This window comes from Xiphophorus hellerii, chromosome 23 (genome assembly GCF_003331165.1).
Source record: "Xiphophorus hellerii strain 12219 chromosome 23, Xiphophorus_hellerii-4.1, whole genome shotgun sequence".
In the NCBI taxonomy this organism is placed as follows: domain Eukaryota; kingdom Metazoa; phylum Chordata; class Actinopteri; order Cyprinodontiformes; family Poeciliidae; genus Xiphophorus; species Xiphophorus hellerii.
Window position 1 is genome coordinate 19,908,596 of NC_045694.1, and position 19,686 is coordinate 19,928,281.

The window sequence follows — 19,686 nt, forward strand, 5'->3', positions numbered from 1 at the left end:
CTTGTCAGCTGGACATCAGCAGTCTTCCCCTCGACAGTCCAGGACAACACATGGTCCTGGATGTAACATTTCTGTAATTAAAACATGACATCTTAACTGGTTTTATGAAAGATGCATCTTCCAGGAAATAAATTTAGTTTTCAGTAGCTGCAAGAAATAATCCTTAAAAGCAACAGAAATAAACTATATGTTTCACTGTGAGTGTAAAGTGGAATTTTCTTCTTTTTTTTAAGCATTTCTGAAATAAATCAACTTTTTCTGAATATTCCTGCATTTTTATTATGCTCCTGTGCCTGTGACCAAAAGGTGGAGCCATCTGATTAAAATGAACAGACGACACAAAAAACAGATTAAATTACCTTTATTTCACCCAGATACTGTTAACATCACATCACCCCATGTTACTGCAGAACAATCACAGTTTTTCTCACATGAAACAGTAAATGACTTTTTACCCTCATGTCCATTTGAATCACTTTGGTTGTGATGCTTCTTTTGGCTGAAACTTAAGGGTTAAACTTCCAACACTTAAAAAGAGCCATCTGATGAAATGCAGCTTTAATCCATTTCAAATAAGGAAGAAAGTTTTTTTTTGTGTGTGTTTTTTTTTTAAACTGTCATTCACCAATCAAAGATGAACAAGTTTTAAAAATGTGCTGCATTTTGTTGCTCGTTTGTGCTTTTCTAAACCAACACATCTTTTAACACCTGGGACTACATTCAGGTACCTTGAAGACAAGAATAACCTTCACTTCAAATCAGCCAGGTACAGCTCCTAAAAACACCCACAGTCTAAAGTGAAGTTACTCACACCACAACTTATGTGAGGAGATCACAGAAAACATTAAAACACCAGGAAGGGGAAGGACTGCACAAGGATTGAATCGATGGTCATTTAGGAATGTAAACATCTGTGGTAAATGGAGCACAATCTCACTGCATGCCCGGTCCTCAGAAATATAGTTAAAGGTTTATTTTAAAGTCCAAAAGTTGGATTTGTTTGGATGAATATTGCATGTAAGTTTTCTGGCGTCAAGTTAATCTTTTATTTGTCTCTTATCCCTGATTTTAATAATGCTTAACGGTGGATATTGTACAAGAATAGCTCACTGATGACAATAGTATTTTTTGGGGAAGAAAAAAAGAGAGGTCAAACACCCGACAGTGCCCAAACACAGCTGTCATCTGAATACAGGAGAAAAATAAGTTACAAGACCAGAGAAAAACTGCTTGATCTGATTGAGGTTTGAACTCAGATATACTATGAGCTCAAGTAACTGTAGAGTTGGCGTTTAATCTGTCAGTCTGGACAAAAGACAAAACACTGAGCTGGAGACTGCTGCTGCAGAGTTTTCACATTCCTCAGACTCAGCAGGATAAAATGACGAGTTAAAATGTCAACAAAGTTTTAACTTGAAAAGAATTCTCAGATTTCATTAATGCTTCTCTCGTGCATCTTTTCTCCAGTTTTATACCTGAAAGTGGTAGATATAAACTCCCAAATACATGTGCAAAAGGTCACACTAGTTTTCAATCAGCTTCAATGTTTTTTATTGAGATTCTGATAGAGCAGCACTAAGAACATAAACGTGAAGTGGAAGGAAAACGATGCATGGCCTTGAACATTTTTAATGAACAAAAACCCCAAAAACAGAGCCCCGTGTTTGTATTTAGCCCTCTTTATTCCGATACCCTTGAATAAAATCTGAAGGAGTCACTTAATTACAAAATACAGTCCCGATGTTTACCAACAGCATCAGAAAGAACAAAATCACAGCAGACAAGCCACGTTTTGGAGATGTTGAAATAAACTTTAAGTTAGAAATCATCTCCTAAAGCACTGTCCAATCCACCATCTGAAAATGAAAATAACATGGCACAACTTCAAAACGAGTAAGACCCGACTGTCCAGCTAAACTAACAGATCGAGCAGGGACAGCATTAATCACAGAAGAAATTTAATAGGCCAGTTTTTGGAGGAGCTGCAGATCCACAACTGTCGTCAAGGCAACTGTTGCTAGTTCACTTCACTAATCTGGCCTTTAAGAAAAAAAGAGGCAAGAAGAAAGACATAAGAAGTTCTCTGTTGCTTCTTCAATAACACTAAGTGAGACAGGAAACTAGCACCTCTCTCAAAGTTGAAGCATAGTGGTGGCAGCATCATGCAGTGGGTAAGCCTTTCTTCAGCTGTGACAGGGACCCTGCTGCAAGTTGATGGGAAGGTGGACAGAGCTACAAGTCTAGAAAAAGACTGGTAGATGATGTGTGACTGGGCCCTAAACACTCAACCTGAGCGACAGAGAAACGATTTGGATCAAAGCCCATTCATTAGTCAGAATGGTCCAGTCAAAGTCCAGACCGGTAGCCGACTGAGAATCTATGGCAAGACTTGAAAATTGACGCTTAGAAATGTCTCCACCTAATCTGAGTGAGCTTGAGCTTTTCAGATTTTTATTTGCGAAAGAATTTTACAAAGCATGCATAATTTCTTTTCTTCCACTTCTCAATTATGTGCTACTTAGAATGAAACACAAAAAAGTTTGTGAGAAGAAACATTTATGTAACCATCTGCTCCTCTATGCAATTGTTTCGTGTGGTCAAACGTCCCCAGGTTTGCAAAAGTTCAACAGAAATTAAGCAACTCTCAATAAATGTTAGGATGTGGCTGGGTAGAACCAAAAGATCTTCTCCGGGATTTCCACATGAGCAGTGGTTTGTTCGTGTGTGTCTGGCGAGCAGAATAAATAATATAATAAACATTAATTATTAAGACAGCAAATAGCACCATGTTGGCCCATCATTGGCAGCAACCGTCGCTACATCACATTTTTACAGGGCAGATCCCTTGAGAATCAGCTTAAGATACACGATTAGATGTCGAGAGGCTCGTTTTAACGTAATCACTTTCCTAAAGGAACTCGGGTCAAGAGGTTGCAATTGTAGATGGATTTTTAAAAAGCATCAGTACCAATTTGGCAACAACAAAGAGAAAAACCCTGCGTGTTTTGTACCAGTTACAATGTAGGTGGGTTAAAAACTGTCTGCCAACCTGAAATACAGTGATTCATGGGATCAAACGAGCAACGAGTCACCAAACTAAACACTGCACAGAAGAAATGTTCACTTCAAACAAGTTCACACAGGTCACAACAAACCCGCTGGGGGGGAACATTAAAGGGGCAGTGCTAAGTAAAGTCGGCATGTTCTAGTGTAATTCCCTTCTCAACAACATACTTTTGAGTGTTGCCTTGATTCTTTCATGCATGTTTGAGAAATCCTTTAATCTCACGAATAGCGGTACAAAACACTTGCTCTCACAGAGTTATGTCTTTTCCGCAAAGCTCCTCCAGCTGCAGTCTGCAAGCCGAGCTTCCGCATTACAGAGCACCCCTTCTCCACGACTCCCACACTCATGCCTTCAGACTAGCAGCAGCAGCAATTAGAAAACACCTGGTGGAACTGTGCATCTACTAAGCTCAACATAAGACCTACTTATTCAGTGCAATTCTGGTAAGAAATGTTGTTAAAGGCTTAATGGAAAAATGTTGTAATGACTACCTGAAGGCGGAGCAAGAGCAGGAGCTTCTTAAAGAGACACAGGCATTAAGTTGTAATGTCAAATTTCTTTTAAGTCATGTTGGATATAAGCAGCATTTCTATAACAACTTATGGTGACAGTTGCTTGATTATGCTTTGAAATGGCATAATACTGCCCCTTTAAATCATTTCATCAAGCCCTGTGCAAGAATCGCTTTGCAAAAAAAAAATTAATAATAATAATAATTGATCAAAGCAAATATTTGGCCCTGATTTATTTATTTTTTTAACAGAGACTGACTGTGACAGGGAGACCCAAGATCTGGATGTGAATGTTGGAAATAAGACAAGAAAACCTAACTTTGGCACACTGAATGAGGAGAGTAGTCAGAGCGGTGAGGGCCGAGTCTGCAGCTGACCTATGGCGGTGTTTGGATGCGCGCTCATAGCCCTTTGTTGAAGTAGACCCGCTCCACTCCTGGGTGGCTGGCCCGGATTTTCTCCTGCAGCTCTGGCTCCAAGCGGCTGACGGACATGGAGCTGGATCGGACGGGGAGGGAAGAGTTAACGCGGCTCAGATTGAGTTTTGTCGGCGGCGACTCTTATCGGAGCAGAGTTATAAACTCACTCACCTCTTCTGAGGGAACAATGCGCAGCACAAAGGAGTGGCAAACACCAGGCTGAACAAAGAACAACAAAGACAATAAATGTGGTTGTGCTATCAGAGTGAGCTGTTATACAAGTGGACCATATAGGGCACAAAGATTTGCACTTGCAGTCCTGAGAAAAAGAAAGTACACCTTCTCTCAGTTTAAAAGATTTACATATCAGGACTTATAGTGATGATTTGGTCCAAAACATTCAACTGATTCTACTAAAAATAAAAAACATTGTGTGAAAAAGTAAGAACGCCCTTATGGGATTTATGAGGAAAAGTAGTTGCAGTAGAGAGTAAACATAGATTACTCTCAAGAGGAAAAACAGGTGCGAGTGTTCCCAGGAGTGGGCATCTTAGCACATTCTCCTTAGTTTCTTGTTTCATAGTTTCAACATGGCGACACAACTTACGATTGCAAAGCTGCATCTGAATGAACTGCAGGACTTCTAGTAACAAGGTCCGTTGAACAGCTATTTTTGTTATGGTAAATATGCTTGACCATAACAATCCTAAACAAAAACACGTTCATGCTAACTGTCAAGCACGGTGGTAGAGGTGTGATGATTCGCGTTTGTTTTGTGGAGTCCAACGTGAGGTCTTCCGTCTCACAGCTGATGCTTAAATGAAAGCTCAGTTATGTACTTAGTTATTGATACACAAGTTTTCCAGTTTTGTTCTGCGGTTTTATCATTTTTATGCCTTATACTTAAACCCTTATACTCGTACTTAAGATGGGGAGTGCCTTCTTTTTCAATGGTTTGTTATACTGCAGTGAGCGCTGCTAACGACCATCATCGTATCGGAAAAAATGCTGACCGTAGTTTTAACTTGAACCTCTGAAGCGATGTGCAGATGAATCATTTTTCAAAAGAGGAAACAAAGCATTTTATCTAAACCCCTTCGCTGTGATCTGAAGGTCTCAGTTTACTGCTTCAATCCTAGGATTATGGTGATCAAATGTCTCTGCTGCGAGAAGTTAGGCTGATATTTGAGAGGACTCTCATGAGAGCTTATCAGGTGGGCCATCTCTGACCACTCACCAGAATCCCACCAGGCTGACTTGAATGGGTGCACTCATCCATGGAAACCTCTGAAAAGACAAGGCAGAAAAATGACCGAGGCACACAAAGGCAGCAGGGAACTCCCATACAAGAGCGGTCTCAGCGCCTTTCATTCCTCTGTCGGGTCGAGGCTGAAAGGGGGCCAACGTCAACCGACTGTTTAGCTTCATGGGAGCGCCGCTTTTTGTCTTGAAGAGTGCAGCTCTTGCTTACCTTCAGGAAAGCCTTCTTTTCCAGGTGATTCATTAAAAATGGAGGGATGGCTGGAAAGAGACCAATGAAGCATGACTTTCGCAGAGCGTGCAACTCAAATTGTTAATATAAAATCTGACCAAACAGAGAGATTCATACCCATTCCTGGAGAAGCCATGAGGATCCTGGAGACCACGACCTGAGAGATAGCCTGCTGAGCAGCTTTTGTTGACTCTCCTAATCTGTTGTCATTTTCGTCTGTTATGGGAATCCCATGTTGAAGTTCTCTGAAGACAAATCAACCAATCAAGCTTCGTTTATGCAGCACCTTTCATTAAATGTTGTGATAGAAAATGATTCTCAAGTTGATTAGAGTTTCTAGACACTTTGATTTCATATCTGTCTGGTCAGAAATAAATCTGACCAAACACTCACAGTGAGGAGGATGGCAAAGAAGGCAGTAAAATTATCTTAATCTTAGAGATTTCAAACAAAAAGTAGTATTTTGAGGTCACCATGCCTCCATTAGTAGTATCTGGCTCTATCTTTAGTCATATTCAGTAAATTGGAGTATTACTGAAAATTCACTAATCTAATTCGCTAAGTTGAACACTGTATACAGATGAATACCACAGAGGCTGAGGCTTCCAAGCATTAATTTCTGTAATTTGTAGTGATTTTCAGCTTCCAGCTCATGAAAACATGATATGTAAGAATAGAAAGTTACATCAGACCAATAAAAACATCTTACTTCAGAAATTAGAGCTTATGTTGTACCTGCTGAAACATTGTTAGTTTCAAAAGCTACTTTAAAACTATTTTAAATTTTCAAAAGCCTTATCAGGATACATGCTTCTTTATTGAATATATCCCAACCAGGCGCTTGGAAGTGATGCTGTTCTACAACAACAAGGCTAAGCGAGCATATTCCCTCCTCACCTTTGTCTCATCAGCGGGATGTTGATACAGTTAGCAGCCGCTACAGCAGCAAACGGAACGAACCGTCCAATCAGCGGAGACACGTGCTGCAGGAGAGCAAAAGACAGGAGACGGATTCATCTGACTGCTTCGTCTCTGAGGCTGGACTTGACGCTTTCCCCATCAAACAGCAGCATGTCCATCAAAGAGTCCACACAAGAGCTGCCATTATAATGGGATGCGTTACGGGGTTAGATGAAGTGGTACCTTTGTTAGTGCATTTAGTCCTAGAGCGGTGGCGACTGCCCCTGTGGTAGCAGAGACATAAGCTGTGCCAAGCTGACTGCAAACAGAAAAGTCGCATTAAACCAAAGCACAGGAGCGGTTAAATTAAAGGGTTAATCCGTGCGTGGAAGAGTCCGCGCTGCAGCTGCTGTCTCCTACCTGACTGTGATTGGAGCGTCACCGCTCCTGTTGGTGTAGTTCACTATTGCATTGAAGGACTGATTGATCCACTGCCAGAACAGCACAGCAGGAGTTGTCCTGTGAGAAGAACACAAGTCGTCTGTGTTTGACTACAAAATAAAATCAGCACTCACTGACGTTCTTGTTGCAAACAGGACTCAAAGTTTTATAATATGATCCATAAGGTGATTTATAGTGCCTTGCAAAGTATTCATTTTTAATCTCTATACATAGTATAGTCACAAATTTCAATGTATAGTATCAGGACTTTATGTGATGAATCGGTAGAAAAAAACCCACATAGGTTTAAGGATTTTATCAATTAGAACTAGAAAATTGCAGGATCTTTTTATCTAGCCTCTCTGAGTTAATACTTTTGGATATGAACTACCCTTCTTATTATATACACTTGCAAGTGTTTTGCGGTATGTTTCTACCAGCTTAAAAAACTTTTTTTTTAATTTTATTTGCAAAAATACCTCATTTTCAGTCAGACTGAATGGACGGAATCTGGTCAAGTTTTGCAGCAGAATCTCAAATGGATTTTGGTCTAAACTTTGACTAGGCCATTCTTAAACAATTAATATGCTTTGATCTAAGGCATGTTATTGTATCCCTGGATGTACGTTGAGGGTCGTTACCTGGTCTGAGGGTCAACCTCCACCCTGGCTAGTGCCAAACTCCAAAACCACCATTTCTGTCCTCCTTTCAAGAATTGCTTTCTTCATGCCACTCTTCCATGAAAGCCAGATTTGTAGAGTGCACAGAGGATGTTTCTCTTGATTGTCCTACCTGAGTTGTGGATCCATGCTGCTCCTTCAGTCGGTGGACCACTGGTCTACTGCCTGGTTTTCTAATCAGTGATCTTCTTAGGGTAGATTTTAAGTGTTGCCATAATCTTCTCATATTTCGAAAGTATTCAGAACAGTCCTTTCCTAGGTGTTTTATAACTTCTCTATCTCTGATCTGTCTGCTGTATTCCTTGGTCTTTATGATGCTGTTTGTTCACTAATGTTTTATAATGTAGCAAAATGTGGAAAAAAAGTTAAAGTGGTATGAATAGGCTCTGCAAGGCACTGAATAAGCAACAGATCAGAAAGCTTCCCAACAATGTTCACCAAGTCATGAGGTGTGTGCAGATCTTACTTATAAAACGTCATCATACACCCAGTGATCGTCATGTTCATGGGAACCTGAGCCGACATGCGGCCGATCAGAATCATCTTCTCCTCGGTGTCGGGATGAAAGGCCGAGTCGAAAACATATTTGGCCCTCCACAGTTCATCTTCCGTCAGACCCGGCGAAACGATGCCTTTTCTGCGAGATCGAGAACATGTGAGCAAACCTCTTCCCAAAGTCACTCCTTGTTCCTGCTGAACTGCTTTACCTGTAGTCAGTGATGATTGAATGTGCATGTGAGAGTTGTTCGTTGGTCAGGAGGATGTTCCTCGGGTCTGTGACGGTGAAGAAATGTTTGGCTCGACCAATAAATGTGCTCTGGTCCCACCGGGGCTCCTTGATGTTTATGGAGGTTGATAGCTCGGCTGCCATATTTATCTACAGAGAGAAATGGTAAAAAGATGAAAGGTGTCCGTGAGTGCCGGGTGTCCCTCCAGTACAAATGACTTCTATTTGGGGGAAAGAAGTCAGAGGAGTAGTACTAGAGAGATACAATGCTCCTTTCAGTTCAGTATAATGTTGCCATGGCAATGGCCAGACTTGGCACAAGGATTGTTAGGCACCCAGCCATGAGTGCAGCAAAAGGGTAAATCTCAGACTGTAACTCAACAGCAGTTTGCAGAAAGCCTTAAAGGGATTGGAGGATTTACATCAGTAAATCAGACCCTGCTGAGTGTAGAAAGTGTGCTTTTAGTCACGTAACTTTGCATTTTATGAAAGAAAAAGTTCTTTAACAATATAACAGCAATGGGGCGTGCTGTGGTGGCGTAGGGGATAGCGTGACCCATATTTGGAGGCCTTGAGTCCGCGACGCGGCCGTCGCTGGTTCGATTCCCGGACCCGACATTTGCCGCATGTCTTTCCCCCTTTCCTCTCAGCCTACTTTCATATAAGAGACAAAAAACAATAAGACTGCAAAGTCAAACAGAGAAGAGAATTATTATAGATGTGCAAAGCAGGACGCTCATTATTCCGAGTAAAGGTCGTTATAATCATTAGCGTGGTGAAGCATTGGGCTCAAACTCTTCGTAAGCAAAGATACTGAGTAATTCTGATTATGTTACTGCACTGCAAACAAGCTGGTATTAGCATTGCAACACAGCTAGCTGCTACAGGAAGTAAGAAAAGTAGCAGTTTAAAACACCATAGAAGTTATTTGATTGAGTTTTGCTGTAGATTTGGCAACCAACTAGGCAGAAAGAGTTGCAGGAAAACAAAATGCATATTTGCTGCTTCCAAGGGATTTAAAGCCAAAATAAGCAGGCAGATGTTGACGCACCTGAGTAATATGGATCTATTTCTGATCTATAAAAGCAGGAGGTTGTCCTTTTGCTGCCCTGAACATATACAGTATGTGTTAATACATTCAGGGGGAAACATATCAGCAACGATTTCAGGAAATTATTGCTTCTCATCAATCTGAGGAGGGTTATCAGTCTCGTTAAAGGCTATTTGAAGCTTTTTATTTTACAGGAAGAAAGGTTCATTTCAAGTAGAAAACTCCAAAAGAGGTTTTGACCTTCCAGGTAGAATACAAATTCACCCCAAAGTGAAACCATCCAAGAAATGTGGTTCTGATGTTAAATGTTAAAGTCCATTGTAGGTCAGCTAGATAAATACTGAACAAGCATATTTAGTTTCATATGGCATATGTTAATAAGCTTAGCTTTCCAGAGTTGCTCATGAGTGAACCAGAGTACCACTGAAACAATTTCCTTAGCACAGAAGAGACTAGAATGCAAATGACCAGGCATAATGCACAGCACCATGTTGGGTAAAAGGCAAACACCACATCATGATTCTCAAACTATTGTTGATATTTGAATTGTCCTTACTTGTACTTGAATTAAATTAGGTTCTAATTATTTTTTGAAAGGGAAAGCTTGCCCAAATTAAATGTAATGTGTAGCTAAATAGCACCAACAGCAAGGGGGGAGCGGGGGGGACACTACAACAAATCTACATCAGAATGGCTGCAAAGCAAGGGAACAAAGTGTTACAATGACCAAGTCAAAGCCCAGTGTTGATTGGTGGGACCTTAAGAGAGTTTTGGATAAAACAACATGACAATCTCATTAAATGGACATGATGTTCTAAAGCTACTTGAAGTTCCTGCTGCTGAAGATGGTGGTACAAGGTGTGAATGACAGGGTGCATTTAGGCATTTCATCACTACCGCTAGTGCGCTAGTGCAGTGTCAGCAGTTTTTAGTTTTTTATTTGTTGTTAGGTTTCTCAGTGACATGTAGTGCCAGTGTTAAAATAGCAAAGTTCAAATGATTTGGTATATTTTCCTACCATTTCTGAGTATTAGTGGGGGTTTTTTTCTAAATTCTGTGCACCAGCATGAAACCCCGGTGAGGTATTGCATCATTTGGATCACACTTGATGAAAGAGAGGAGGAATCCAGCATCATGACAATCAGCTGCAAGAATTTAAGTTTTTAACTGCTTCATAAAGTTGCTTCTGTGCGCCACATTGGTCAATATATTGATAGCATTAATCTGACGCTGAGACAGACATATTGATGTGACATGAGAGGACTGAACTTTGTTCACTGTCGGTCTTTAATCTGCAGACCCTGAGCTGCTTCTGCCCTCACTCTCAGCCAATCACAGGGAGCCTTCGTGGCTACACATTAACCTGAAATTCACAGCAACTCGAGATACATTAATCACATAATGAACACAAGCAGCATCACAGAGGATAGTATAAGAGTGACTTTCTACTGTTTATACGCTGCAGCTTTCTGTCAGTGATCGCAGCGTAAACACGTTGGATACACTCATTGCTCAACGACGCTGAAGTTAGCATCTGATTAGAAGTGTCGGATTCTGCTCTTCAGTAAAGGGATATTCCGCTACATATAACCTGTCCAGACTGCATTACACTCCTTAGAGTTAGAAATATTACATTTTGAGGACTTTATTGTGTGTTTATGATGCCTTTGTGTTTTTCTGATTTAAAGCACTTTGAACTGCACTGATGCTGAAGTGTTATCTAAATACACTTGATTGATTGATTGATCGATCGATTGTTTGAAACTAGAATTGTATGGGTCTATAAAACCCATTTCATATTTTATGAAAACCTCCTATTGTTTTTGCAAGTCTTTTTTTTATTATCAAGAACTGTTATATAGAATCTGTTATGTGTAAAACAATTTTTGTCATTTTCTGATCTGAGCTGGAGTTATTTTCAAACTTTGCAAAGTGATCTCAGGACCAAAATATTAACTCACAATTTTCTAGAGGGAGTTTATGCAAATGGTTATAAAGGTTTTCAAAAGCATTTGATAGAATCCAACAATATAGAACAACTCTGAAAAGTTGTATTTTGTAAGCTGGACTCAAGATGATGTGAAACCAAAACATGTCTTAAAAAACTAAAACTACAAATATTGCTTCATTGAATCAGTCATCAGTCAAATAACTTTGTCTGGATTTGACCTGGTAAGATTCTGTCAAACTGGACCAATCGTGACATGATCTTAAGATAAATGAGTCATTTTCTCAAATTGAAAAGTTTTACAAACACCAAACTGCATGCTACTAAATCTGCAATCAACACAAAAGTAATTCTGTAAAAGGTTTGATCTAATGTAGTACTTTTAAAATGGCACACCTCAAAATGTGATTAAGAAATAAGAAAGTAAAATCACACTTCTTTGACTAGTTACAATTTGAATAGAGGTTTCACAAACTGTTCTTTATGGAATTTGTCATTAGTGTAGAAGAAGTATGTCCGGGTGGTGTACCTTTCAAGCTAAACTTTATCCAAGATAAACTTTCATAGGCACAAAAAGCCATAACATTTCTCTTTTGGAGTTTTCATAAATCAAATAATGATTTCTGAAATCAGAAACTATTTTACAAACTCTGCATAGTTTTGATCTCTGTATTTTGTAACTTGTATGGTAGAAGACAAACTCCATAAAAATCCATGAAGACCAAAAAAGCATGAAACTGCTCCTTCTTGAGTTTTCACAAATTGAATAAAGATTCCAAAAAAAAAATAACAAATGTTTTATAGAATATTTAAAGAGTGCAAAATACCCCAACAACATTAATAAACCAAAATCCAAATTAATTCAGGTTAAATTTGACCATTCTAAATAATCCAGATTTAGAACTAGAGCGGATTACATTTAGACCAGAGAGGTTAAATTAGCAGAATCGCCCTTCAGTCAAAGTGCCGTAGCGAAAGCTTCGAATCGGATGCCAACTTCAGCGTCTTAACCAACCAGACATAGACCAGTCAGATCTTGAATGCAGCTGGAGCTGAAAGAACATCTGGAAGAACAACTAGCACAAAGCCTCTTCTAATCAATCAGACCCAGAGCTTCCCTCATTTCTAGCAGCATAATAAGGAACCACATCTGTCAGAGGCCAGCTATTATCCAGCTGTGAGACGCTCGGGATTCAACTAGTATCAGCAGGCATTTTGAGGAGCCACGACATCTGATTTGAGTCCCCTCCGATCGGAGGAAGCGGGGTTCCTCTCTGCGGATCCAAATCAGATAAATGCACAGGTTACTTACTGCACTGTGGGCTCCGGGAGTCTGTGTGTGTGTGTGTGTGTGAGAGAGAGAGAGAGGGTGGCCCTAACTGGCTGCAGCCAGCTAATTTTACATGCAGCAGCGTCGGTACAGCAAACAACACGGAGCGTTCCCCACAGCCCGGAAACGCTCCCCGGGAAAATAAAAGTCCTGCCTCCATCCACACGGCAAAACACACTTCTATATGCTCCAAAAACAGGCGTCTTGAAGAAAAGGAATGAACGCCCCCTCCTTTTAAATGAAATGCGATATTTAAAGAAAATATTATGTGACCAAGAATCCCTCAGTTCACTCAGTTTTTGACGCCAAGCTTTTTATTTTGTAGACATCAACTTCAGCTAAATCTGTAGCTTTGCTGCGAAATTTATTTTCAAGGCAGTAAATCATTAATGCGTTAAAACTTTATACAATCTGCACACTTGTGCGAGAAAATTGCAGAAGTATGCGAACACCAATGCTAAGGTGATAAGTCCTAAAATAAAAGCCATTTTAGTTCAGAACATAAATAATAGTTCGATTAAAATATATAATGGAAACAATAAAAGTAATGACAATAAAAAAGATTCATGTGATTTTATGCAAAGTACAAAAGATAGACAAAATATGTTGTAAAAATCAATAAAATCAACTAGTTTGTCTTACAATCTGGCTATCACTGCGATGATCTCATGGTTTTCAGCGAAATACAATAAGAACTCTGTCTCCATCTAGTGGTGACTCTGAGGTGGTGACTCTAATTTCGACCGAGATTTATCTGGGCATACGTCGAGAACAACGAGTAGAAGCAGCAGATCCACTTACAAATGTAAATATTTTCTCATTTACCATATGTTTGATTGCAAATAAACAATTGTAAAATTTGTTTTGGGATATTTTGATGTATTATCTTTGATGTGAATGTAAATTAGGATAAGAATGTCTCAGTTGAATACATTCAATTGGACAGGAAGGGAAGGAACCCAACAATTTTTCTCTGTCTAAAAAAATACTGTTACAAGAATAAGAGCTTGGGTAGAGGAGGGATAGTGATGTCTGGATGCATTTATAGTTATTACCCTCAAGAAAAATCTATAAACTCTACAATTCTGAAATATTTAGTATCAGTCCACATCAAGTATACTTGTAGATCAGAGTAATTAAAATGTTTCTTTAACAAGCATAAAACATCAACATTACACAAAGTTGTACAGGTTCCAATTGCAAGTTGGAAAGCCAGTGAAATTTGCTCCAAGTTGTAGTAAGTAGTCTGCTAATTAGAAATACAAAACAATGATTCATTTATCTCAATTTCATGTGTTCAAACATCAAAAGAACATGTTCACATTTGGGTGTCATAAAGTTATATGTCTGTTTTGTCTAATGACAAAAAAAAATGTTTGAAGTGTTCATAAATAATTACATGTACGACTTTCATTACATTTTTTACTGTATGTCCAGCAGCTATACTTGATACTGAGACCTCTGTTGTTGAGTTTCCCCAACTGTGAACTTGAAACATCTGACCTCTGAACAGAAAGTGAATGCACCATAAATGTTGAGGGAGAGAGGGAATGCCAAACTCTTTATTTTAGATAGTTCTGGCTGAAAAACATTAAGTTATACTACACAAGTAAGATCGTTTGCAGCAGTAATGCAGGTTTAAATAAATACATTGTGATAACAGAAGCAGAACTACTTAAAACAGTATAAAAAGAACATTCTTCCAATGCAATGCAGCAAAAAGAAAAAAAGGAAGCAAATACAAAAGTGTTAATAGATCATACACAATTCTGGCTTTTAGCCTTATTATTCTACTTCCAGAATATGCTGTTGTACTTTGGCTACAAAATAATACCTATAATGCTTTCACTTGGATATGAGGTCATGCCAAATACAGGATGCAGTTTAAAGACCTTATTTGGTCAAACAGTCTAACTCGTCATCAGTAATATTTTTTATTTCCTGACATACCAGCAGGTAGTGTAACAGTACAGTAAAGAGTGGCAATCATTCCAAGCACTTAATTCATGCACAGACAGGTAAAAATTAAGAAAACGTGTGTGAAAGTCAATATCATGGCCCAAAGCCTGTGTACCACCACGGCCTCCTTTTCTTCAGCCTCTGTGCAACCTCTCATCGTGTTGTTTACAGGAAGTAGTCCGGTGTGCGCCTCGTCACATGGGGCTCTCCTCTGCGAGGCGCAGGGTCAAACTGGAGGCTAAAGGATACATCAGACCAAATCATCATTTATAAATGTATTTTGCATTTACAAAACAGCAGAGTTCCACTAGAATATTTGGATTTAGAAGAGAAACTGCACTTACAAGGAGTACTTCAGGGTATCATCGAGCTCCATGATTGCTGCCTGGTTCCCACAACGATAACAGTAATTTGGTGCACTGAAAATTGTCACTACGTTGCGGTCGTGGCACCAATTAAAACCCTGGATCAAGAGATAAGCTAAGTGTTACTAACTGTTGGGGCCATAAATGGTGTTTAAGATGCAATCCTGTTTCCATGGTTGTTTAGATATGGGCATGATTATCTGTAAGCATCTGGAACATGACTAGGAGCTAAAAACTATTCAAACATATTTATGTTTCCCAATAAACCGAATGCAAAGGCCTGCTTAACCAGTTGGGGTTGAATTTCAGATTAATGCACGTGTTGTATGAAGAGAATCTCGTGGTATTTATGTCTAAAGAACAGCATCAGTCATTTAGAACCCGTTTCTTATTATTCAGGGAGCAGTGAAAGTCACAGTACCTCCATCACCAGCTGGTGGGCTCTTGAAACTAAAGTTAAGCCGTTTGCATGGTTGAAAGTCTCAGATATATCCTGGCCAAATGTATAGCCGGCACCACGAGGTGAGATTCCCCAGCCACCACGGTCATCTGGGTCAGACCATAACAGGTCACACATAGGACCCTAAGACATGGAGCAAAGTGTCAGTGTTGGTGAAACATCCCTGACTTTATACGTACATATACATCACTCTCTACTCTTTAACATTAGTTTTGAACCTACAGAAACACTACTCCTCTCTACATACTCTCCCCAGAGCAATGGTGTCCAATGTTGGACATCTGGGGACAGTGCCCAGCCTCTTTTTGGATGTTCCACTACTTGAATATATTTGAATCAAATGAATTGTTCTTTTATGAAACCTTTGTAGACGTTGATGACATGCTGACAATGTAATTCATCCATTTCAATTTGCAAGACAATGACTATTAACAATTGGAAGTGGATTTTAGAGCTTGAGATGGACCAGCATGCTGGGTTCTCTCTTTTGGTTTTTCTCCTTCAACTCCTCAGGATTTCTTCGGGATTTAAGTTCGAGGACTGAAATAGCCAAGGAAGATTGATTAGTGGTTGGCAAACGTTTCCTCTGAGATAACTCAGAGGGAATATGTGTCCAATGCGCACTCCAAAACAAAGTCTAGGATAATTTTGGATCAGCAGAGTCGGCCGTATCAACACATCCCCTAGCCAAGTGCCAATGCTACATGCACAACTGAATTTGTTTATTTCCTGCCATTTGTCTTTACAAATACAGCTGATATAGAAATTACATTATGCCAGCCGATGGTTTAAATTGCTATGGGGTGAGTGTACCTCATGAGGAACCTCCTGTAACCGATCCAGCGCTCTGATGTGCTCCAGTGTGTCTATAGAGGGGGACAATCCTCCATGAAGGCAGAAAATCTTAAGGACAGGGGAGTAAATACATGAGTCTTTATTTTTGGTTGTTACATAACTCTGAGTACTCTCCTCTACAGTACTCCACGTTCACATGTTACCTGGTTATCTACTAGTGCGGTGAGGGGCAGATAGTCAAAAAGGTCTGTGAAGTACTTCCAGACATTAGCGTTTCCATACTTCCTCAGGCACTCGTCATAGAAACCATACACTTGCGTGATCTGTCTACTCTCATGGTTCCCTCTGAGAATTGTGATTCTTTCAGGAAATCGTACCTATTCAAACAGAAAATAATGCACTTTCAAAGGGTTCATAGACATTGTTTTATGACAAGATTAATTTGCAGACTCATATTCCCAGCGTTCAGAACCAGTTTCTCCAATAACATTAAAATATTGAACACAAAGGCTCACAATTGAAGAAAAAAATAAATAAATTTATAGCAACTTGGCTTTAAATATGCATTAATGTTAGAAGTTTAACCTTTAAAGAAACCAGCAGTGTTACTGTCTCCACAGAGTAGTAGCCTCTGTCAACATAGTCTCCCATGAAGAGGTAGTTGGTGTCTGGAGACTTCCCTCCAATCTTGAACAGCTCCATGAGGTCGTGAAACTGCCCGTGGACATCTCCACAGACGGTCACCGGACATCTCACCTCCTGTACATTGGACTCCTTTGTAAGAATTTCTTTGGCCTGGAACAAAGAGCCGAGAGAAACTCAAGATCATACTGGTACCGCCACAGAAACCAGTGATATACTTTACATGTGGAAAGCAGGTAGTGACAAAGAACAAAAGACTTGTAACCTTACTTGAGACATAAGATGAAAGAGAAAGAGAAAGTTGGCAGTTTCTAAATATTTTAATTGAGAAAGAAAAATGGACAGGAATGACATGGAAGCTAAAGGAGAGCCATCAATGACTCTAAATTTGTTTTAAGTCACAATAAACAAGTGCAACATTCTTTAAATCAAAGACGTTTATGTGAAAACTCCAACAAAACTATACTGGTAATTATTTTATATTCTTAGTGACATTATTATAATTATAATTATCCAGGTGACAGGTCTTCTGTTTAGCAAGATTCTCTAACTTGCACCTCGGACAAGCCCCTCCTTCTGCTGCCTTCCAGGCACTTAAAATGTAGGAAATTATCTAAGAATCTGGAGCATGATAAAATGCATTACAGCCTGGCAAAAATTATTTTCCTAGCTTCCCGAAACACCAAGCAGCACCATCTCCCCACTGCATGTATATAAAAGCAATAGAAAACTTGTTCAAGGTGCAACTGATTTTTTATTTTTTATTTATTTATTTCGTGCTCATGCTTCCCCATCTAATGCTGCCCTGGGCAATTGTCTATGGCCCACATCAAAATTCACCAATGGTGGAATTATAGGTATTATGAACAAGATCTGGAGAAACCAATAGCTGTTGTCATCTTTCGGATCGTGCAGCAGGTTATTCCCCGAGTCTGCCAGAGCGTTTGGTGAAGGAACCAGTATGCAAAACAAACTGAAGGCATTTCTTCATATTCGAGTAGCATCTCTCGAACATGGAGGCTGCAGTCAAATGGTTTCTGTTGTTGCGGAAAATATCCCCTTCTAAGTCGGATATTCAGAAGACGTGCCAGCTAGCTGTCCGCTAGCCATTAAACATTAGCAGTGTTTACCTTCTCACACAGGAGTTTAACCTGGTTCTCTGTTAGCTGTTTGCATTCATTCAGCTGTTCGATCCAGCCGTCCACCTCCTTGGTGAAGGATTTGTCATCCATGCTTGTCAGCCTGCAAGCCGACCAGCTTTAAGCCCGCAGGAAACCCGGTAGGTAGGTAAGTTGTGACTGCTCTGCGTCTCCCAGCAGGTGGTGGTGGTGATGGAGGAGGACTGGGATGGGAGTGGTTCCCCCGTTCCTTGCAGCTGGTTAATACAGATGTTTTTTTATATTTACATGCACTAACAGTGCTGCTCGTTATCACAGAAAATAACCAAGAAGCTCACCTTTGCTTACCTTGATCGGAAAGCGACACTGCAGATCAACGCGTATTTTTTTTTTTTAATGATGTCACCGCGCCCAGCGTGGATCAAAGGAGTGTCTTAGTTTAATAATAATTTAAAAAATGTTAAAGGTATGAATAGCTATATTAAATTACACACTGAACTATATTCTCTGTTTGGATTATAAAAATTAACACTATTTTATCATGTAAATATCAACAGACATTACAAGTATCTCAGTACATGTGGGTCCGCACCATTTACACGCCGGGGAGGGAAAAGCGGTCAAATATTGTGAAGTTGAAACATTGGACGGTATTTATATTTTTCTGTAAATTGTTTGTAAAGATTTTTCTTTCGTCGTTCTACAGAGGCTTCTGTAACTTGGGGGTCATTAAGATGTTTTTTTTTTCTGTCTTTCTTTTGGGGGTGGGCGGGTGGAAGAAGGGGCCTTCGTGGGATGATTCTGTGGTTTTTTTTGGTCATCAGTGAAATTGGAGCTTTCCTAAGAATGTCATTTTTGCCCAGTCTCTGTCTTATTGTTGAGGCATGAACCTTTCCCTTAACTGAGGCCTGTGAGGCACAGTGCCTTTGGATCTTGTCCTAGGTTTACTTGTTGCCACCTGGATGAGTCGTTGATGTGCTCCTGGAGTCAATTCTGTAGGTCTCTCCATTAGTAAATGTTGGCTCTCATTGTAATTCAGTGGAGTCCCAAAACCTTAGAAATTACTGTAATAGCTTATACACTGAAATATTTCAATGACTTAAGTTTTTGGACTTTCTTTAGGTTGGATCATGATATATACCTTTTTAGCCAATGTCATATTGCCAGACTGGTCTTACTTTTTTTTTTATGTTAGCACCACCTGCATCTGTGGTTTGACAGAGATGTAGAGCTTTCACTGCAAATTTCCCCTTGGAGACTGAGAAATGTGATCCATCTACTTAAAACGTATATCCAGTAACATCCTTAAAACTGAAAAACACAAGTATTACTCCTTCCTTATCGGACCCTTGAGTATTTGGGTGGAGTTTCACTGCCCTTGATGCATGAAAAGTATGGAGAAGAAAAATGTAATATTGTTCTAACCAATATCCTTTTCACCAGTAACAATATGCAGCAATAAATTATTTCATAGTTTCCTTGTATCAGACAGCATCAAGTTTGAATAATATTTGTTTAAATTTTAAAGCATTTTGAATATTTGTTCAAACGCTGTCCTTAATTAAACCTATAATAATAATAATAATAATAATAATAATAATAATAATAATAATAATAATAATAATAATAATAATAATAATGTTTGGGGAGTGGTATTTCCAAAATGATATGTTTTAGAACACTTTTGCTCGACTTTGAGCATCTCAATCGGTCAAAAACAATTTCCCATTGAAACACTGCTCCTAAATATACTTTCCCTGAAACGATTCAGTATATATAT

The 19,686-nt window shown here is 39.4% G+C and overlaps 2 protein-coding genes across 3 annotated transcripts; both read right to left on the reverse strand.

Annotated features, from left to right (window-relative positions):
- Positions 1–345: 345 nt before the first annotated feature.
- sfxn1 (sideroflexin 1) lies at positions 346–12,672 on the reverse strand. Its single transcript, XM_032554469.1, has 11 exons — positions 12,550–12,672; positions 8,219–8,388; positions 7,978–8,148; positions 6,811–6,909; positions 6,634–6,709; positions 6,388–6,473; positions 5,608–5,735; positions 5,470–5,519; positions 5,236–5,285; positions 4,170–4,217; positions 346–4,077 (listed from the first exon to the last, which is right to left on the reverse strand). Exons 2-11 carry the CDS (start codon positions 8,380–8,382, stop codon positions 3,981–3,983), a joined length of 969 nt encoding a protein of 322 aa, XP_032410360.1. The 5' UTR covers positions 8,383–8,388; positions 12,550–12,672; the 3' UTR covers positions 346–3,980.
- Positions 12,673–14,099: 1,427 nt separating this feature from the next.
- Positions 14,100–18,361, reverse strand: LOC116714879 (serine/threonine-protein phosphatase 2A catalytic subunit beta isoform-like). Of its 2 annotated transcripts, none has more exons than XM_032555665.1 (8): positions 18,255–18,361; positions 17,919–18,163; positions 16,732–16,941; positions 16,350–16,523; positions 16,165–16,254; positions 15,313–15,474; positions 14,871–14,989; positions 14,100–14,764 (listed from the first exon to the last, which is right to left on the reverse strand). In XM_032555665.1, exons 2-8 carry the CDS (start codon positions 18,018–18,020, stop codon positions 14,692–14,694), a joined length of 930 nt encoding a protein of 309 aa, XP_032411556.1. In that variant the 5' UTR covers positions 18,021–18,163; positions 18,255–18,361; the 3' UTR covers positions 14,100–14,691. The 2 variants fall into 2 exon arrangements, with proteins under 2 accessions (XP_032411556.1, XP_032411557.1); XM_032555666.1 differs by having other exon boundaries at positions 18,245–18,324.
- Between the last annotated feature and the right edge of the window lie 1,325 nt (positions 18,362–19,686).

What these genes read in the sequence shown, in the direction of transcription:
- sfxn1 (XM_032554469.1), bottom strand. Translation starts at nt 8,382, where the DNA reads ATGGCAGCCGAGCTATCAACCTCCATAAACATCAAGGAGCCCCGGTGG. An exon ending in CATGGCTTCTCCAGGAATGG is followed by an intron (nt 5,520 to 5,607) that starts GTATGAATCTCT and finishes GTCTCTTTCCAG; the next exon opens with CCATCCCTCCATTTTTAATG. An exon ending in AAAAGAAGGCTTTCCTGAAG is followed by an intron (nt 5,286 to 5,469) that starts GTAAGCAAGAGC and finishes TTGTCTTTTCAG; the next exon opens with AGGTTTCCATGGATGAGTGC.
- LOC116714879 (XM_032555665.1), bottom strand. Translation starts at nt 18,020, where the DNA reads ATGGATGACAAATCCTTCACCAAGGAGGTGGACGGCTGGATCGAACAG. An exon ending in TTAAACTCCTGTGTGAGAAG is followed by an intron (nt 16,942 to 17,918) that starts GTAAACACTGCT and finishes TCTTTGTTCCAG; the next exon opens with GCCAAAGAAATTCTTACAAA. An exon ending in GATACCCTGAAGTACTCCTT is followed by an intron (nt 14,765 to 14,870) that starts GTAAGTGCAGTT and finishes TGTATCCTTTAG; the next exon opens with CCTCCAGTTTGACCCTGCGC.